The 19,215-nt window shown below is 36.3% G+C and overlaps 2 protein-coding genes across 2 annotated transcripts in view; both read left to right on the top strand.

Moving 5' to 3' along the window:
• The window catches only part of LOC107597770 (paladin-like), a 60,702-nt gene extending 53,733 nt beyond the window's left edge, over positions 1-6,969 (top strand). Inside the window, exons 18-19 of the mRNA XM_016288950.1 lie at positions 217-372; positions 6,493-6,969. Of these exons, the coding sequence (XP_016144436.1) occupies positions 217-372; positions 6,493-6,642 (306 nt within the window). The 3' untranslated portion in view covers positions 6,643-6,969. The remainder of the gene's footprint in view (positions 1-216; positions 373-6,492) is intronic.
• Positions 6,970-7,626: 657 nt separating this feature from the next.
• The window catches only part of LOC107597769 (A disintegrin and metalloproteinase with thrombospondin motifs 3-like), a 61,126-nt gene continuing 49,537 nt past the window's right edge, over positions 7,627-19,215 (top strand). The window contains exons 1-4 of the mRNA XM_016288949.1: positions 7,627-7,759; positions 8,612-8,702; positions 9,528-9,568; positions 15,606-15,763. Coding sequence (XP_016144435.1) covers positions 7,627-7,759; positions 8,612-8,702; positions 9,528-9,568; positions 15,606-15,763 — 423 coding nt within the window. The remainder of the gene's footprint in view (positions 7,760-8,611; positions 8,703-9,527; positions 9,569-15,605; positions 15,764-19,215) is intronic.

Raw genomic sequence — 19,215 nt, 5'->3', positions numbered from 1 at the left:
CGTTCAGTGCATTTTGCGAACCGATTCAACAAGTTCTATGAAAAATAAGCGTTTCCCAAAATACAAATGCTCTGATAAAGTACAAATACTTGAAAAATGTACTCAAGTCCACCAGTGATACCTGCACCATTCCTCTGTTTCGTGCGGTCCAGTTCAGCTGCTTGATGCTCAGATGATTGTTGGTGGTTTATGGCTCTTCTTTGTGTCGTCTGACAGATCAAGAGCTCTAAATGTGAGGCAGAGATCCAGACTCTGACGCTGAAGAGTTTGCTGTATCTGGAGCGCTACATGTACCTGATCCTCTTCAACACGTACCTGCACCTGGAGAAGAGAGACTCCTGGCAGCGCTCCTTCAGCGACTGGATGCTGCAGGTGAGATCAGACGTGCGTTTACTGGAAGCTGTGCTTTAGACCCAAACTCTCTCTGGAAATGTTCCGTTTAGCCCTATGTAGTCAAAAAGTGCCCTGGCTTTTTACAGTGTCACATCAGCGTAATTATTGAGTTTTTTTTCCCCCTCACGAACAATAGAGTACAAATATGTAAGTATGGTGAGTCGTTCTCTAGGTTGTTTTCTTTTTCTTTATAAAAGCCTACGTTGCAAAAAAGTCTACAGAGCATTTCATGCAAAGCAGAAATAAACTCTGCTGAAACTATTGCTGTTCTGCCGATATCACCAGAACTAAACATAGGTTTTTTTGTGAGTTCTGGAGTATTTTATCTGTGTGATCAGTACTCCAAAAAACTCAATGGCATTACAGTTGCCTAATATTTAAGGTATATTTTATATGATTTTGTTGGTAACATGCGATTAAACCACATGAATATTGCATCAATTAGTGCTTTAAATTTTAAAAATTTTCTTTTCTTTTCTTTTAATAATTTTATTGTATTTTATATTTTATTTTATTTTGTTATATATACAGTATGTATATATATGTATGTATATGTATGTATATATATATATGTGTATGTATGTATTTTTTTTTATATTTGTTTGTGTGTACACACACACATTTATATTTTATATAAAATATATTTTTATTTTTATATTTATTTAGCTAATTTTTTTTTATCATTTTATATTAAATATATATTAATTTTATTAATGTTATATTAGTTTTTTATTTTATTTTAGTTTTGGTTTGGTTTCACAGCCACCCCTTGCCATGTCACAACTAGTGAGCATTAAGACAGACACTTTTTTTTAAACAGCGTCTCTTATTTAAATCTCAAATGCAAAAAAGTGTTATTTATGCACATCCAAATTTGCATTAAATATTGTGAAACTGTTATCACCCAGCCTATCTCCCTTCAGCTTCACGCTTGATTTCAAAAGTCCTTCACAAACCTTAGTGAAGTTCAATGTTACTGTAACTAACTCATCAGCAGGAGTGAGATCTGAATCAGAGGTTTTCATGTGTTGTGTGCATTTGTCCAGCTGTTGTGTGAATGTGTGCTTGTCTAGCCGTAGCCATCGCTTCATTTGGACGTGGCCCCTGGAATTTACAAGCTTATTCTAGTATCACTGAGAGCGCCGCTGCTTCACACGCAGTTTCACGAGGTCTGCTCTGTGTGTGTGTGTGTGTGTGTGTGTGTGTGTGTGTGTGTGTGTGTGAGGCCAGCTGTGGCTCACGGTAAAGTCTGGAATTTACTGCCATTCCAAACAAATGAGTGTTTCCCCCCTGCGTGGATTATTGTGCTTTTCCCCTGATGCTTTTCCATTCTCTTCCAGTCCTGCACTTCAGCGGCCGATGAGGAATTGAAAGAACCAGTTCTTAAACTGAGTTTTGTTTAACCCTAACTGTGATGAAGTCTCTATAAACTCTTGATCTGACGGTAGAAACATGTTCAGTTGAGCTAAACTAACCTGGAAGAATCATCAGTCTTCATCAGTGTCATGTTCCCAGCGCACATCCGTCCTGATTTCTCTCCTGACTCCGTGTCTAATCAATAATCACAGTCTGTTATTGGATTCTGGCTCCTGATGTGACTATAACCCAACACGTATGAAAGGAATATTCTGGGTTAAATACAGCTTAACTCCATTGACATGCTGTAGATTAGCAGCACATCTTTTGACTAGTTCCTCAGTTAAAAAAAAGAGGAAACAATTATTGTACGCCAGAAAGATTACAATAACATGATTTAACACATTGCTAGCATGTTTTAACATGCTTTAGCACACTGTTAATCTTTATTGCTAGCAATGAAAGTCTAGGGGACTTTTCGTAGATTTAATCAATCTGATCAGTTGTTAAGCCAAATATAATTCAAGCACTAATTAGACAACAAACTGTCCTGTTATTATTTAAATCTGCAGTTGCACTAATTAATACGGTGCATTTTAGAAGAGTTGTGTTCATCTCTTCAATGCATTTGTCATCTAAAGTCTGGATGACTCCCAGATTTCTCCATCCAGAAAGAGTCGTGCTAAAATCACGGAGGCATTCTTCTGCGGCGCGTGTTTTCATGATGCAGGAATGTCTTCAATGCGGCTCGTTCCACTTTGAAGATCCAGAGCCGAACAAACCCACGGCGCGTCGCTTCAAACCGGCCCAACACGAGGCCTTTAAACACCATTCAGTGAGTTACTAAATAAAAATAGGAAAATAATCTCAACTGATTTTATGGATTATTATTTGTAATATTTAGATGAAATCGTGAAGATATTACTCAGTTGTTCATATTCTTGTACTTGGACATTATTCGTTTCCATGGCAACATTCATAACTCCAAAATAGAATCATGTGTTTGTCGATGATGACAGTAAAATTCATGACTACTTTAACTCACCTCTCTAAGTTCTTAAAGTACAGAAGGTTAAGGTTTCTGTACTAAACTGACTCAAACTCAAATATTAAAAATGTGAATTTTTTTTATTATTTTTAATTTATATTCTTATTTTTAATTTATATATTACTTTAAATTTATGCTTTTTTTTAAATTGAACTTAATTTATGTAATTTAAATTAATTGAATTGACGGTCTGGTCCGGATTGGATGGGGATGGATTGAACCGTGACTCTTTTTTTTATTTTATTTTATTTTTATTTTTATTTTTATTTTTATTTTTATTTTATTTTATTTTATTTTATATTGTATTATATTATATTATATTATATTATATTATTTTATATTTTTATTTTATTACTTTACTTTACTTTACTTTACTTTATTTAATTTCATATTATATTATTTTACTTTATTTTACTTTATTTTATTTTATATTATATTATATTATATTATTTTATATTATTATTTTTTTATTTTATTTTATTTTACTCAAACTGTTATGTTTTTTGTTTAATTTAATTTTATATTTTATTTTACTTTACTTTATATTATATAAATATAATAAAAATGTGTGAAGAAGAACAAATCTATCTTAAAAACCACTGAATTATCCGTTCAGCTCCTATCCAAAGTGACTTATAAATGGTCAACTCAATACGAGCTACTAATCTGGAGGAGAATGGCATTAGAGGAGCTGAAGTACGGCGTCTGAGGAACCCACTGAGGGCCTCTCGAGTCCACATGAAAAGCTCTTGTTATCGGTCAGGGCTCAGGAGTCGAGAGCCATCCACGCTGGAATGAGACTTCATTAGGTCTTATCGCTGCGCCGCACATTGGCTCTTATCTGAAGAACTGAAGCAAGCAAACAGACTGAGAATATCCTCCTCACACTTACACTCACTGAACGTCATGAGGTTTTACAGTCTGTCTGTCTAAAGAATCATCTGCACTGACTAGGATCAAATCAGTTCACCGACGTGATTTAAACTACATTTAAAAAATAATAATACATAAAAAATAAATAGTTTTTAGGAATATTTTGAAGTTTTAGTAATTTTGTTGTTTGTCATTTTTATGTCTATATAATTTTAATCTTTTATTATTTTTATATATGTTTTTACTACTTTTTATTTTAGTTTTAGTTACGTAGTGCATCAATTTAAACTAAATGAAACTAAAACGTGTTTTCTTGGCATCTAGCTAAAAATAGTGCTAACAATTTACTTTATATATAAGCCTTTATATACAGTATAATGCATTGTAAACGTATTTTGAATGCATTAATTATGCCCTGTAATGCACCTTATAATGCATTGTAGGATCTCATGAATAATTGTAAACACAGTATCTATTTATTGTTACACCTTTAGAAAGTTTGATGCATGCACATGACAAACAAACCTTTTGCCCTGTAATGCACCTTATAATGCATTGTAGGATCTCATGAATAATTGTAAACACTATCTATTTATTGTTACACCTTTAGAAAGTTTGATGCATGCACATGACAAACAAACCTTCGAATATAATCGTGCATTTTAACTTTGGTTACAATTATTTACTGTATGAAAAGATATAATGCATTACAATGTGCATTATGAATACCTTTATAATGCTTTATTTCAAACTTTCAAACAAGGCTTTGTCGAGCCAACATCAAAGTTTGTTTACAAACTTCACTCCGCTAGTTCTCTCTATGCTTCAGTTTGTTCCTTTGTGAAATGCATTGATAATCCAGATGCGTTAGTCCTGGAAATGTGTGTCACGTTCATCACGCCTCTGCGAGCGTCCTGTTGGTCATCGGTCAGCTCTCGGACCTCTCTCTCTGTTACACAACACTAGCCTGCACATTCAGAGGGGGTTTGAGGTCTCAGAGATCTATATACTTTCGTACAGATCTCTGTTTATATGTGCGCATCGATTTACCCATCGGCGACAAATGATGCAGTCTCTATTATTAAAAGTAAATGACAGTCAGAAGGAATTATTTCGATCTTAAAGAGACAGTTCACCTCCAAAATAAAACCAAACTTATGAGGTTGTTTTCTTCGGTGCTTTCTGTTACAATGATTTTTAGTGAACCGATCCTTTAAGGTCATGTGATCAGGCGTTTGAGGGGATATTGTGTCTCGCTGCAGACGGTGTGTTTGTCAGGAGATTTACAGCTGCTAATATCGTGTGTTTGTCGGGGTTTCTCTGGCTATAAAGAGCAGCAGAGGAAGACGGATGGCGTTCTGCTCTCATAACATCTGCGATGGCTCTGCTTTTACTGTGTGTTTGTCTGCACACTTTTCTCATTGTGTCCAGTGTTTGTTGTTTTTATAGCTGCCGGTGGGAGTCGATCCGGATCCTGTTCGCAACTGACGCAGGGAATCATGGGTACCTCGAGTGTTTAATACCTGAATCCAGCTGCGCCTCATGGCATATAAACTCATTTATGATTAGGTTTTCCTCGAATCAGGCCAGAAGATCCACGAGACAACAATTACAGATCACTGTGGCTAGAGGAGGAACGTTTGTTAAAAGCATTTATAGGTCTGTGTATATCGCATTACCAAGCTGTCGCTAAGGTGCTCTGAGTGGTTGCTAGGGAGTTACTGGGCAGTGTCTAGATGTCCAGAGAAACAGATGAATCGACGGACAGATAGACAGATGCATACTTGGAAAGACTGATAGATAGACAGCTAGACAGAAGGATAGATAGACGGAGCGTTATGTAGTTAGAGGACAGATGGATAGATAGGCTGATAGATGGTTAGAGACACATGAAAGACATAGGTATAGATAGACACACATATATATACTTAGATGGATAGATAGACAGATATATAATTAGATGGACAGACGGATATACAGTATAGTTAGACGGCTAGATAAATAGATATATAGTTGGATGGATAGATACTTCAGACAGATGGATATATAGATAGATATATAATCAGACAGACAGATATTTAGACAGACGACCAAACAGATAGATAGATAGATAGGTATATAGTTGGATGGATAGATATACAATCATAGATGGATGGATAGATATACAATCATAGATAGATGGATATATAGATAGATAGATAGGTATATAGTTGGATGGATAGATATACAATCATAGATGGATAGATAGATAGATAGATAGTTGGATGGATAGATATACAATCATAGATATATAGATAGATAGATAGGTATATAGTTGGATGGATAGATATACAATCATAGATGGATAGTTAGATAGATAGATAGATAGATAGATATACAATCATAGATGGATGGATGGATAGATAGTTGGATAGATAGATAGATAGATAGAGTGCTGGTTTTTGTGCTCTTCTCATTCTGTGCTCTTGACTGTTTTCGGCTGGTTTTACTGCTCGGTTTTGCCTGCTTGTGTGAACAGAGCCAGTGTAAACCCGACCAGCTGTGCTGCTTTATATTGTGTGTTCTTGTGTTCACGTGTCCCCGCTCGTTCACCCCGTCATGACCAGATGTCACCAGTTCACCGGCACAACCCATCCTCAATGGCCTCTCTGGAGCCAAGAACCGGGTCAGGCACCAGTACAGCTTCGTGAGTCAGAACATGGACTGAACTGGCCGCGTCACACAGAAAGACCGGACTGGAATTTGAGTCGGAATGAAGCACAATCCTGTGCAGTACTGAATGAACTTTCTCTGAGTTGTGTGTCTGTGTGTTTTGTGTTCAGGTGGCGGCTCAGGCTGGAGTTTATGAGCTGTTGAATCAGTTGGGCTTCTCTGAGTTTGAGGACCTGAGAGACTCAACCCTCCGTCGTCTTCGTCACCGTTGGCAACAGCAGAACCGCCACGGGCTTCCGGTCAGAGGAGAATTCATCTGAGAAACGCTCGTGGAATCTGCAGTACTCTTGTTCATTTGCCGGACGCCCACCTGTTTTTGACCAATAGCATCCAGCAGCTGAAGTTTAAAGGACTAGATGTTAACCCCACTGTGAGGAACTTTAATGAGAACACGAGATGATCAGATGTTGCATGAATATTCATGAGCTCTCACCTGTTAATGTCATTTGTGGTTATTTTCTCTTTCTGTGCAGGTCTCTCACATCTATTATTAACCTATTTTTAATTTAACAGGACTCTTTTTACATCACATTTAGCTTAGGTGGTTATTTGACATGCGTTTGCTTGTATAGTTTATTCACTCTGTTCTTTTTTTTAACATTTGAAGGCTGCAGGAACTATGAAGTTTGTTTTATAAATGCAAGTTTTTCATGAAGACTTTCATAATGGTGGTCTCCATTAAACATCTTTCGTAACAGGAATGTGTACATTTATTGATTCTGAATCTGACTAATTTGTTTTAATAGGATTTTGATGTATTACTGAAATAAACATTAACTGATATAAAATATAGCTTTTTATTCAGCTAGTAGCAAAGACCATTTTTCTAATTTTTGTTTAGTTTGTTGAAGCGCTAATATTAAATAAACTAAAAATAAAACAAACTAAAAATTAACAATAACTATATATACACATTTAAAATAAATAATAAAAATGACAAACACAACAAAATTAATAAAACTAAAACACAAAAATATAAAAATAAAATTTAATTTAAGATGTTAACAAAAACTATAATAGTATAGCAATATTACTCAAAATAAAAAAAATACGGGCTGGTATGCTATTCCAAATGTATCCGTTCTCATTTTTTGTTCATATCAAATTATGCCTTATTTTTTTATTTTTTTTATTTTAAGTCATTCTGCATCTTTCTGCTCATTTCTGCTCTATAGGAAAAATAAAAAGTGTGTTATTCATTGAGTAAAGAAGTGTAGTTAGCAGCAGGAAGCATCTATATGAACATGTATCCATATGGGTCTTTGCATGTAAACAACAGCTATAACATATTCCTCGAAGCGTTTGGCATCTGGAGTCATGCTGCAGCGTCCTGCTGTATTCTGGGAGGTGCGGAGGAGGACATGCTGTGCATCATGGGTAGGATTAGACTCTCATTAGAGGGGCTTCAGAGGCTTGTGGTTTTTAATTGTCTGTGGAAGAGATGAGCCAAGCGCTCCTGGCCTGAAAGGGGGGTATTTTCTGTGATGTCATCGTGTGGTTGAGCCTGAATTCTGCACAGAGACAAAACACTTGCGACTCGAAGCGAAATACACTTCAGCAACATGCACTGGTGAGTTTCCCAAGTTAATCCTCACCAGTACTAGTGATGAAAAATAAAGTAATGAATTTCATTTATAAGTGCCTTTCAAAACATTTAAGGACACTTTTAACAAACTTAGTAACAATCATAAAAATACAAGACAAGCCATATAAAATATGAATGGGTGCCGTCAGAATGAGAGTCCAAACAGCTGATAAAAACATCACAATAATCCACACCACTCCAGTCCATCAGTTAACATCTGGAGAAAACAAAAGCTGTGTTTGTAAGAAACAAATCCATCATCCACACATTTTTTACTTCAAAATTAAAAATACGAGTTCGTAATAACGCTTCCTCCAGTGAAAAGGTCCATCTCCTGTTGTCTCTCACATCAAAACCCACCCACATGTTTGTTTAGAGCTGTTTGCTTGATCTGCGCAGACTGGATTACTTGTGGATTATTGTGATGTTTTTATCAGCTGTTTGGACTCTCATTCTGACGGCACCCATTCGCTGCTGAGCATCCGTTGCTGAGACACTGATGCAATGCTACATTTCTACAAATCTGATGAAGAAACAAACTTTGAGGGTGAGACTTTTTTTTTTTTTTATGTCAGTTTTGGGTGAACTATTCCTTTAATAAAATGTAATCAAATGTAATTTTCTCTTGATGAACCATAAAACAGGTGAAAAATCCCACACATGCACATTGAAGGAGGGATCTAGAGAGCAGAAGATCACAGAGACTCTTAAGAAACAACCTGGCAACCATGGCAGGTAAGCACCACTTAGATTTTCTTCAGAAACTGTTCAATCTTACAATCTTCCACTAAATGTTGCCACTTATTTTGTGCATTCTCAGACGAATGTGATTTCTCAACACGCCGGTTTCACTGATATCTGCCTGGTAGTAGCAACATTTCTTGCATGATATTAAAAATATTTCTTACAGTAACTCACTGACATAAAGGATGTGATTTTTTTTGTCCTGTTGTTTCAGAGGAAGTCCTGCAACCATGCAAACATGAGACTAACGTCTGTGAGGTGTGCCGGCGGGTTCTGCTGCAGCTTTGGGGTTCGTAAATATTCACTGATACACATAAAGTCATGTAAACATGTTCAGAGTGGTCTAGATGAGGACGATCTGATTCAGCTGACAGAACACCTTCTCAACGGTCACGGTGTTCTAGATCAATGCTTCTCAACTGGTGAAGAGCAGGAGAATGATGCAAACGATTCAGTGCAATAAACCATCTAATCGTGTAGTTAGAGCAGCTAAATAAACACTTCCTGTATGTTTTGTTGCTGGTGTCAAAGATAATGTAGTTTTGTTTACATTTGCACAATTATTTTGGTATTGCATTGAGTCCTGAAGCCAGATGATAATGCAATATTTATAATTTTACTAGCAATAACAGTTCTGGTTCTAAAACTCAATTGAAAAATTCAAAAAGGTGTATTAGTGCTGATTCCTCCTAAGTAAGATTCCCGTCCAGCACGTGGATGAAAAGTAAGGCTAGTTACCTCTTGGCTAACTGCTAGTTGGTCAAACTAGTTCTTAAGACACAGTCTTAACATATATTTAACACTATGTTTATCCAGTTGGCTCCAGATCTCTGCTCGCTCTCAGGCTTATCCCGCAGGTACGGAAGTTGTTCAGGGTTTTATCACATCATGAGCCTCTTAGATGAATGAAAATGAAACCAGAGAGCAGCAGATTGAAGCGCTTCGGTGCCAGACACTGCAGAGGAGGAGCAGAAGCCTGTTTTGCAGCTCTTCCCCTAGAATTGGGATGGCAAATGTCCCGTTCACACCAAGAACGAGAAGCATGAAAGTGCGATCACATTTACCTTTCCTCTGTGAAATTGCATGGGCGAATTCCAGTCATTTCAATAGGAATCCAGATTTCGCTCACACTCAAGTTGGTCATTCGCCTCGACGAACAGCAGAAAGCTGCGGTTTAAAAGTGACTTCTGTGTGTGTTTTGCCTCATACATTGCTACACTAGTGACTATAGAAAATTTATCTTTTTTGCCAACGAAATTTTGCCTAAATTTTGCTAATGGGAGAGGGTTTCGCCTAACACTGTATACGTAGCAAGTTTTTTTTGTGCATGGGCGAATTCCAGTCATTTCAATAGGAATCCAGATTTCGCTCACACTCAAGTTGGTCATTCGCCTCGACGAACAGCAGAAAGCTGCGGTTTAAAAGTGACTTCTGTGTGTGTTTTGCCTCATACATTGCTACACTAGTGACTATAGAAAATTGATCTTTTTTGCCAACGAAATTTTGCCTAAATTTTGCTAATGGGAGAGGGTTTCGCCTAACACTGTATACGTAGCAAGTTTTTTTTTGTTTGTTTGTTTGTTTGCTTGTTTTGTTTTTAGAATAAATTAAAAGAAACCAAGTAGACAGAATAGAAAAAGAATAGGGAATGCTAGTGTTAGAGGCTCATTTTTAAATAAAAGTAAAACAAGTCAATAGAACAGAAAAAGAATAGCCTAGATAATGCTTGTGTTAGAAGGTCATTATTTATAATAAATAAAAAGAAAACAAGTAGAAGGAATAGAGAATGCTAGTGTTAAAGGCTCTTTTCTTTTTAAATAAAACAAGTAGTTAGAATAGAAATAGAATAGAGAGTGCAAATGTTAGAGGGTCAAGTTTATTTAATTAAAACAACAAGCAGATAAAAGCATTAGAATAAAGAGTGCTAGAGTTAGAGGGTCAAATGAAGATAAAAGAGATGTAAATTGAAAGATTGAAAATGATTAAACTCAGCTTCATTCCACCAGGAGGGAACAGTTAATGAAAAAGTCCATGAAAGTTTTATCACAAGTTGAAATTGAATGCAAAATATTTCAATGCATGCATTTCAGTCAAATGTAATTTATGCAATATTTCAAACCTTTAACCCACTTGGGAAAATAAACCCATGGCAACAGTTTAAAAGTAGCCCAATTCTTTGGACTTGGCAACCTTACATCCAACAAGAGCTGCAGGAGTCAGATCTGACTGATCACAGGTCGAGAATAAGGAGAGATGACTGACAAGACCATGCTGGAGCATTTGCTGCTCAGCAGATCCTGAGCTCACTGACAAATATCTGATCTTGCAAGATGTGCTCCCTTTAGGCTACACAGAGTGCGTGTGATTGCGAAATCGAAAGTGAAAGTAAACAGCGCAAACACTCATTCTAAAGAGATTGAAATACTCTGCATACTGAGAGCGGCTTCCTGATGCACCAAAATTATACACAATATTAGAATGTTTAAAGGAATGGACACGAAAATCGAGGGAGCGAAACACATGTTGCGGGAGCAGGCGGCAATGGGCAGAAGTTCAGCGGGAGCGAGATTAAGAAAACAGCGGAATCTGGCCGGACGCATATTATAGGTCCAAAAAGAGGACATGTCCGGGGAAAAGAGGACGTATGGTCACCCTAAATGTCTTCCAGGAAGGAGTAAATGTGCGCTTGTGCTGCTGTTGCGAGCGCGGCCTACTGTATCTGCCAGCATCTGCAGATAAGCTCTTCTGAGAGCCGCTCTGTGCACGGTATGGCGGCCGAGACTTTGAAATGCCTTCCAGATCCTCTGAGATCCTCTCGGAGCTGAAACCGGAGCCGGCGCTTCAGAGAGACTTGAAGAAGAAGCCAAACAAAGAGCTGCATTGAGAGGCGAGCAGCGCTGCTAATTAAAGCTTCAGCCGTCACACTTTGACATCTTCACCATTAGAGAACCATATTCATCCAGCACCAACACACATCATGTCTGGCTTTCATGCAAGTAGGTTATACCCTTCTCCTTTCATGGCTCACACTATAAAATGACTTTATATGTTATGTAGAAACACGGCGGCTCGCTTATAGCGCCGGTGATCTGCCACTTATTAGTGAAACTTAAAATAACTAACTTAAAAGGTCAGTTTGTTCAGTCAAATCAACCAAGTGCCACTTTAGCTTCATTAGCATAATTAATTTACATATAAGAGTCATTTTCAGGAAATGGAGCCTTTTGTGTACTTACATTATTTGATAGATTTAGCTGCACATAGTACAATAAAAATAGAACTTATAATAAATTATTTTTAATGTAATTTAAAATAAAAAAGTATATTTACTAAAAGTACAATTAATAAATACAAAAATAAACATTGAGCTATTGAGCTATGGTTTATCCATGTCTGTAGTTTACACATATCAAAACTATAATCATGTATTGTATGTCTGTATTTGTATAGTTTCACTAATGTTGCTGTAATTTGGTTAAATTTTTTTATTTGCATTAATGTGCATTTTTCCTAATAAACAAACAAACAAATAAATGTAATATGTTTAATAATCATAAAAATAAGTTTGTATTAATCTTGGTTACTTTTATTAATTTATCATTATTATTATTATTATTAATAAAGTAACCATTTTAATTAAAATGTAAAACCATATTATCTACAGTTATACTACAGTAAGCTTAGTTCACTTGTTGTAAAAAACCATATTAACTACAAGATTAACCCTGGTCTTACTACAGTCATTTACTACAGTTTACTACAGTAACAGTTTATCGATGTCTATAGTTTAAACATATCAAAACTATAATATCAGCCAGTTTGCATGTGCCTAATCACCAACATTACATTGAAATGCTTGCTTTTATTGAAAACTGTGTAAATGTGTTTCTGTTCAGCCCTCTTATGTTTTCACATTTACTAACTTTTCAAATAATACTTTGATCTTTCTGATGTCACATTTAAGGGAGTGTAATCATACTTATAGTCTTTAGTATTTCTGTTGGGGTGATTGATAGTTTGGTCACTGAAAATAGTAATTGAAAACTCATATTTGTTGATGCCAAATCCGAATATTGGGTGAGAATTGAATTTTATTTTATTTTATTTTATTTTATTTTATTTTATTTTATTTTATTTTATTTTATTTTATTTTATTTTATTTTATTTTATTTTATTTTATTTTATTTTATTTTATTTTATTTTATTTTATTTTATTTTATTTTATTTTATTTTATTTTATTTTATTTTATTTTATTTTAGATGCTGTCAAATCTTTTTTTCTCCACGCAGTGAAAATGAGTGGCATCCAATGTCGTTTTGGGTACATCAGTAAAAACAGTTGAAACCTGTGTTTGGTTGAACTGTTCCTTTAACAAAGCCCTGCTTGAAAGTTGAAATGGGTTTAAAAATGGATGAAAAGTGAAGGTTGTTCAGGCCTGTTGTCCTCTGAGTACTTCACAGCGTTAAGGATTGAATGATTGATAGATAAAGCTCAGCTCAGCAGTGTAAAGAGCTTTTATCAGCCACTATGGGGCAATTATATTAAATAAAGGCTTTTAACTATAATGAATAATGATTGAGTAAGGCTCAGCATGCAGCGCTCTGAAATCTTTCATCACATGTATATGTGATCTTTTGTTCTGTAAGTGTTATTCCCTGCGGTCATTTTCTCTTTATATCAGCTCTGTCTGAATTAGCATTCATATGGTGACTAATAAATGCCAATGCATGTTTACGTGCTAATCTTACAAACGTACCTCAGAATGATGGCAGTAAACAAATTGTGCTGTTTATTGACAGTGTACTGTCAGATTTCAAAGAATTGTGGAAATGTGTCATTTTTTAGACGTTTAAATAGTTTGAGCGGGTCGCATGTCAACTTCTGGCTCAACCAATGGCATGAGTTTGGGGCGGGACTATGTGTTTAACCGACCAATGACAGACAGGGGAAGTGTTTGGGGAAACCAGTTTGAAAACAGACATTATTTTTGCAATTTAATTTGGTGATGCCAATGACACACTGAACCAGACGAGGGCTGGACGTTTCCTCTTGTCTGACTCTGATGTCTGAATCACAAACTCACATGGGACAGATCAGCATCATTTACACCGGCAAGAAGCAGAATCACTTTTGTTGGATTTTACTTTATCCCTGTAAAGCCTGACATGTGACATGATACTCAGAAAATCAGTTTTGTGAACCTGAACAGTTGATTGAACCTTTAGACAAAACATTGCATATGTGTTTTTTGTTGAGTATCATATTTGCTCCATCAGGCTTTTATGGCTCATATAGTCTAATATGGTGAGAATATGGAGGAAAAAAACAACTTGAGCAAAAATATGCAATTTGATGATGATGCTGCTTATGTAAATCAATGAGCTCTTTCTAACAGTAGAGCAGATACTGACATAAAATGCTATAAATATCAGTCGTCTCTATATCTCCAGTAATCTGTCTCAGTGAGATGAGAGTGAAATGCTCCAAACATATAATGCAGTGATGGAGAGCTGAAGAAATAAAGGCTCCTCCTCAGATGTGAGATGTTCTGGAGGCTTGTGAAGATCATTCCTCCGCTGAGGAACAGTGAAAGTAAAGCTTCTGGAAACAAACGCTCCTCAAAAGATCCTGAGGAGACTCTAAAACATGATTGATGGAGAATCAAGTAAAGCTGAGCTGCTTCAGTCCAGTAAGTGTTCATCTGGAGATATTACTGCAGTTATTCTGACCTTTACTTGATCAAAATCTGACAGCAGAAAGACACGTGAAGCTCCAGCTGAAGCTGGACATTTGTACATTATCAAGTATCATAAGCACCATCTTAAACACCATAAAGTATTATAAGATGTGTAGTAGTTTTGAATGCAAAAGAGCAGAAAGAAAACAGCATGAGATGGGAATGACGTGAAGGCCAGTAAATGATGATAAAATGTTCATTTCGGCTGAACTACTCCTTTAATGAATGACTAACATAAAACCAAGCGATGAAGCTTTCTGGACAGTTTATGCTGGACTAAACAAGCATTATAAAAGGTTGCATGTGTGATTCAGTACAGCTGGAACAAGATGATTCTGTCTGTTTCATTGAGCGCCTTAACAAGACCGGTTCACATCTGAGTCACACCTAAATCATGCTAAAATCCTCCAGGATCTGCTTTACGAGGCCGTATAGGGGATGATTGTCTATTATCAGCCAACAGAGTGTGAGATCAGGGGATTTTTTTTTGTCATCTCTCTTCTGGGGATCTGCTGGTCATCAGAAAAACCTTGTATATGTGGGAAACAGCTGATTGCATGTGAAAGAAAGAGCTCTAACAAGTGCACTAGAGAGTTCTTTTGAACTGATTTCTGATGGTAGCCGTCATTCTGTCTTGCTCTTGAAGATCATGTTGATGTTTTGGTCTATCACTAATCACAGTCTGTCCTGCTAATTAATTCAAAAACATGCAAATTGGCAGCACTGGAGCACCTGCATCCTCAGCCAGTAGGGGGCGCTGCACTTCAAACTGATTTTAAACTATTTCTGGTCCCACATTTATACTGTAAATATTAATATAAATAACGAGAGTTAATCCATTGAACAATGTCCCCCCCCCCCAAAAGTAAGATAAGCGACTATTTTTCTTACATATGCATTCAGTCAATGCGCTAAAATAATACTGCAATCAAATTTAGCAAACTTTTTCAAATTATTTTTATTCGTTTTTTTAATATTCATGTTTGGAAATGTATGTCATACAGTGAATAAAAACTTTAACATTTAAAAAAAAAAGAAAAGAAAAAAATTCCAAGCAAAAAACAAACAGACAAAAAAAAAACATTGATTTAGCTGCACTTCAAAAAGTCTTAAATAATTTAAAAATATTTCTGTTCCCACATATATAATTTAAAAGTCGCCAACAGGAGACTCGTGGCCCCTGGAGCTTTTGTTCAGTGGCAGGAGGATTTTGAGGAACAGACCAAAGAGCGGATCCTGGGAGACTGCGTGTTTACCGGGGATGTAACGGACATGCCGAGGGCCTCAGTGGCCATCAGTAACTGTGATGGACTGGTGAGTAACAGCTCACACTGGCTGTGTCTCAAAACCCAGTGAGATGTCTTCCTTGGGCATCATAAGTGTGTGCAGCTTTGTCAAAAAGTGGGGCATACAGAGTCTCGGAAACCAGTGAAATGCAAACCTAAAGCACATTTTAGTGCATAAATAGATGTACAGCATGTTTTAAAGGCAAGACACCAGGTGAATAGGGTATACTATATTATATATATTAGGTAGATAGATCAATAGATAGATATCAGCATACTTCCCCAGTTGAAATGTTATGTTTAAATACGCAAATCAGGCATTATTTAATTAAATATGCACTATTTTGCATACATTTCCAGAACAAGGAATCGGAACACTGGATCAAGCCTGGTTGAAATTTTTTGCTTTGTTTTGTACATATATTATATAGTTAAAGGTATTTACCGAGGGGATTTTGGATTTCTCTTTTTATCACTCCATAAATCAGAAAATACTGTTAATAGCCAGGATAAATACATCTTCATCGCGTTTTTATTAGTAAAATGTTATATAAACCAGGTCAAATGATACATGAACAAACACCACTGTAAAAACCTTCAGAATAATGACAGGAATAAAACTAAGTTTTGGTCTATGTAAGTGCTGAAGTGGAGAAACAAACACTTTTTTTGGGGGAGAAAACCACCTTTAGAGATATGTATTGTAACTGAAATCTATTGACGCAAATAGATAACGTGAAATGATAAAATCAGGTCGAATGATACTCTATATGAACAAACCCCACAGTTAAAACCTTCAGAATAATGACAGGAATGGAATAAAACTGTAAGTTTTGGTGTATGTAAGTGCTGCGGAAGTGGAGAAAACAACTTTTAAAGATTTGTATTGTAATTGAAATCTATGGACGCAAATAGATAAATGCTTTACAATAAACACTTAAAAGTGCATTTTGGTAGTTTTCTTTCCACTAGTCTGAAACAACACATTATGAAAAGCCAAATAGACTAATATCTCAAAATTGATATTTTATTTAAAAAAAAATTGCCTATAGTGTCTTGCCTTCATTTTTGGCCATTGTTGCATAAAAGTTTATTTTTGGGAATCATAGTTGTTCTCCACACATAGAGTTTTTGGGCATGTACTGCATAGGAAGGCTCCAAATTTGGACAGTGTTTCGTATTGCATGAAGATGCCAGGATTGCAGCTCACCAGGTTTTGGGATGCAAACATTCATTATAATGACTCAAACTGTTGTATAAATCTGAGTTTACTGATTATCCGCTGCCCTCCGGACGTGATCATCTGTCAAATGGCTGTAGTTTCCAGTCTTTCCAGCTCTTACGTAAGATTCACATGCCCACCAGCTCTGATCATACTTTCACTTTCCTGGTTTGTCAAACTAATAATGTCTGTCCGTCCCCCTTAAGTCCTTATCCGAGGGTCACAGTACACAAATTTACCCAGAGTATGACAGGATTCATTAATTTGGCTGCTGAAACAAAATCAGGGCTGTGTACCAGTCAACATCCTATCCTAACAGGAACAACAAGAGTTCTGCCTTGTTTTGTTCTCTGTCTTGCTGTCCTGAGGTTTTGTTCAGGTCACAGACTCAAACCATCCCAAATCTCCCCGAACATGCATGGATTCAGTTGACCCTTCTGACCCTGTAAACCTGATTAAGAGCACCCTTGATAGTGTGGTCATTCCTCAGAGCGTGGTCTCAAATCAAAACGAAGACTGCAGCTTCTTGCGAACTCACAGTTATGTGACGCGTCTCTATGTATGGAGGCTCATTTCTACCACGGAATTAAAAAATTGCAAGATGTAAACTGAGGATTCAAAAAATAATTAAAGAATTGCAAGATGTAAACTCAGAATTCTGAGAAAAAAAGTCAGAATTGCGAGACGTAAACTTGGAATTCTGGAGAGAAAAAAAATCAGAATTGCAAGATATAAACTCAGAATTCCAAGGAAAAAATGTCAGAATTCCAAGATGTAAACTCAGAATTCAGAGAAAATACATACATTTTGTTAGATATAAATTCTGAGATGTAAACTTAAAATTCAGAGGAAAAAAAGACCAAAACTGTGAAACAAAAAGTCTAAATTTTCATACCATGGCATAAATAAACTTCCATATGTATATGCATGTGCATTGTTGTTGTGACTGCACGACACACGCCCAGCGCTTTTGTGACAGGACATCTGTGTTGTAGTCTTCACTGTTATTAGTTTAATCAAAGAGCTTTAGGAGGCAGCCAAAATTGCTTTGCTTTTTCAGTGCAACTCAATACTCCCATCAGCAGCAGTGATTTCCGTGAGGGGCAGCACAGAGCGGATCTGTTCCTCCAGCACGTTTGCGCACACAATGAGATCATTCATTACGGCCACATTGATTACTCACTTAGGTAATCACTGTCAAGGCCGCGCAGACAATGACACGCTGTCTCCTGCGCCGCTGTCCCGGACAGATACTGCGCTAGCACAACAGCCATTCTGTGCTGTTCAAGAAAATATCATTTAGGGACGGGAAAATGAAAGTGACAGACTCCAGATGCTGTCTGGCTTGCAGCAGAAGTGTTTATTTGTGCAGCATTAATGGTTTTGCAAACTGCAATTATCAGCCAGCAAATGCATTCACAGTTTATGATGTGCATGCTTGAGAGATTCAAGGTTACTCTGTAAAATAGTTATAGACAGTCGGTTTAACCTGTTAATCACGTTGTGGGAAAGAAGTGTGAGTGTAGCTGCTCTAAGAAGCATGACAATGCATTAAGAATAACAGGTTTGAAATGTTTGTTAAAATGAGGCTGAGCATGATGTACTATTTCTACGGTATACCTTGCATAGTATGCACATGTTCAGTGTGCATACAGTTGAATACCTGCAAAACTTGCTATATTTGTCTTTATGTGCGTATCCAACAGTAAGAACTGTATCCCATAATGCACTTGACTTGACCTTATACATTAAGCACAATTAATGAACTGGAAGTTGCGTTACAAACTGTGATCTTTATTATATTTTCACCATGCAGACATTTTTAAGCCAGATTGGATTTCAGGAATGCATTTGAACAATTTTTAATTAAATAAATAAAATCTACTTTCAGAATCAAACAAGCATGTAATTAGGTCATGTGACAACAATGTAGCATACTAATTTTTAAAATGCACGTTTCATATAGTATTTTGAAGTTGTATTCAGCATAGTACAGTAAGCAGTAGACTAGTGTATTGCATTCTGAAATTATCACAGGTTTCTTTTATTATAGTGCATCAGTAAAGTTTGAAACTCTAATTTGTTTCATTGATTAACCAGGTGGTGATATTTAGTATTTTCATCCAATAGGGGCTCAATTACATTCAAATCGACCCACTGTGGGAAGATTGCAGCAGTTTAAAGTGACTGAATGCAAACAGTTGTTTACTAAACTCAGCATCTTGTACTAGGAAATGTGTTGTTTTGGCACGCAACAT

This window comes from Sinocyclocheilus grahami, unplaced genomic scaffold (assembly GCF_001515645.1).
Source record: "Sinocyclocheilus grahami isolate Dianchi unplaced genomic scaffold, SAMN03320097.WGS_v1.1 scaffold236.1, whole genome shotgun sequence".
NCBI lineage: Eukaryota > Metazoa > Chordata > Actinopteri > Cypriniformes > Cyprinidae > Sinocyclocheilus > Sinocyclocheilus grahami.
Note: the sequence above shows the minus strand (reverse complement) of the source record. Positions and strands in the feature narration are given on the sequence as shown.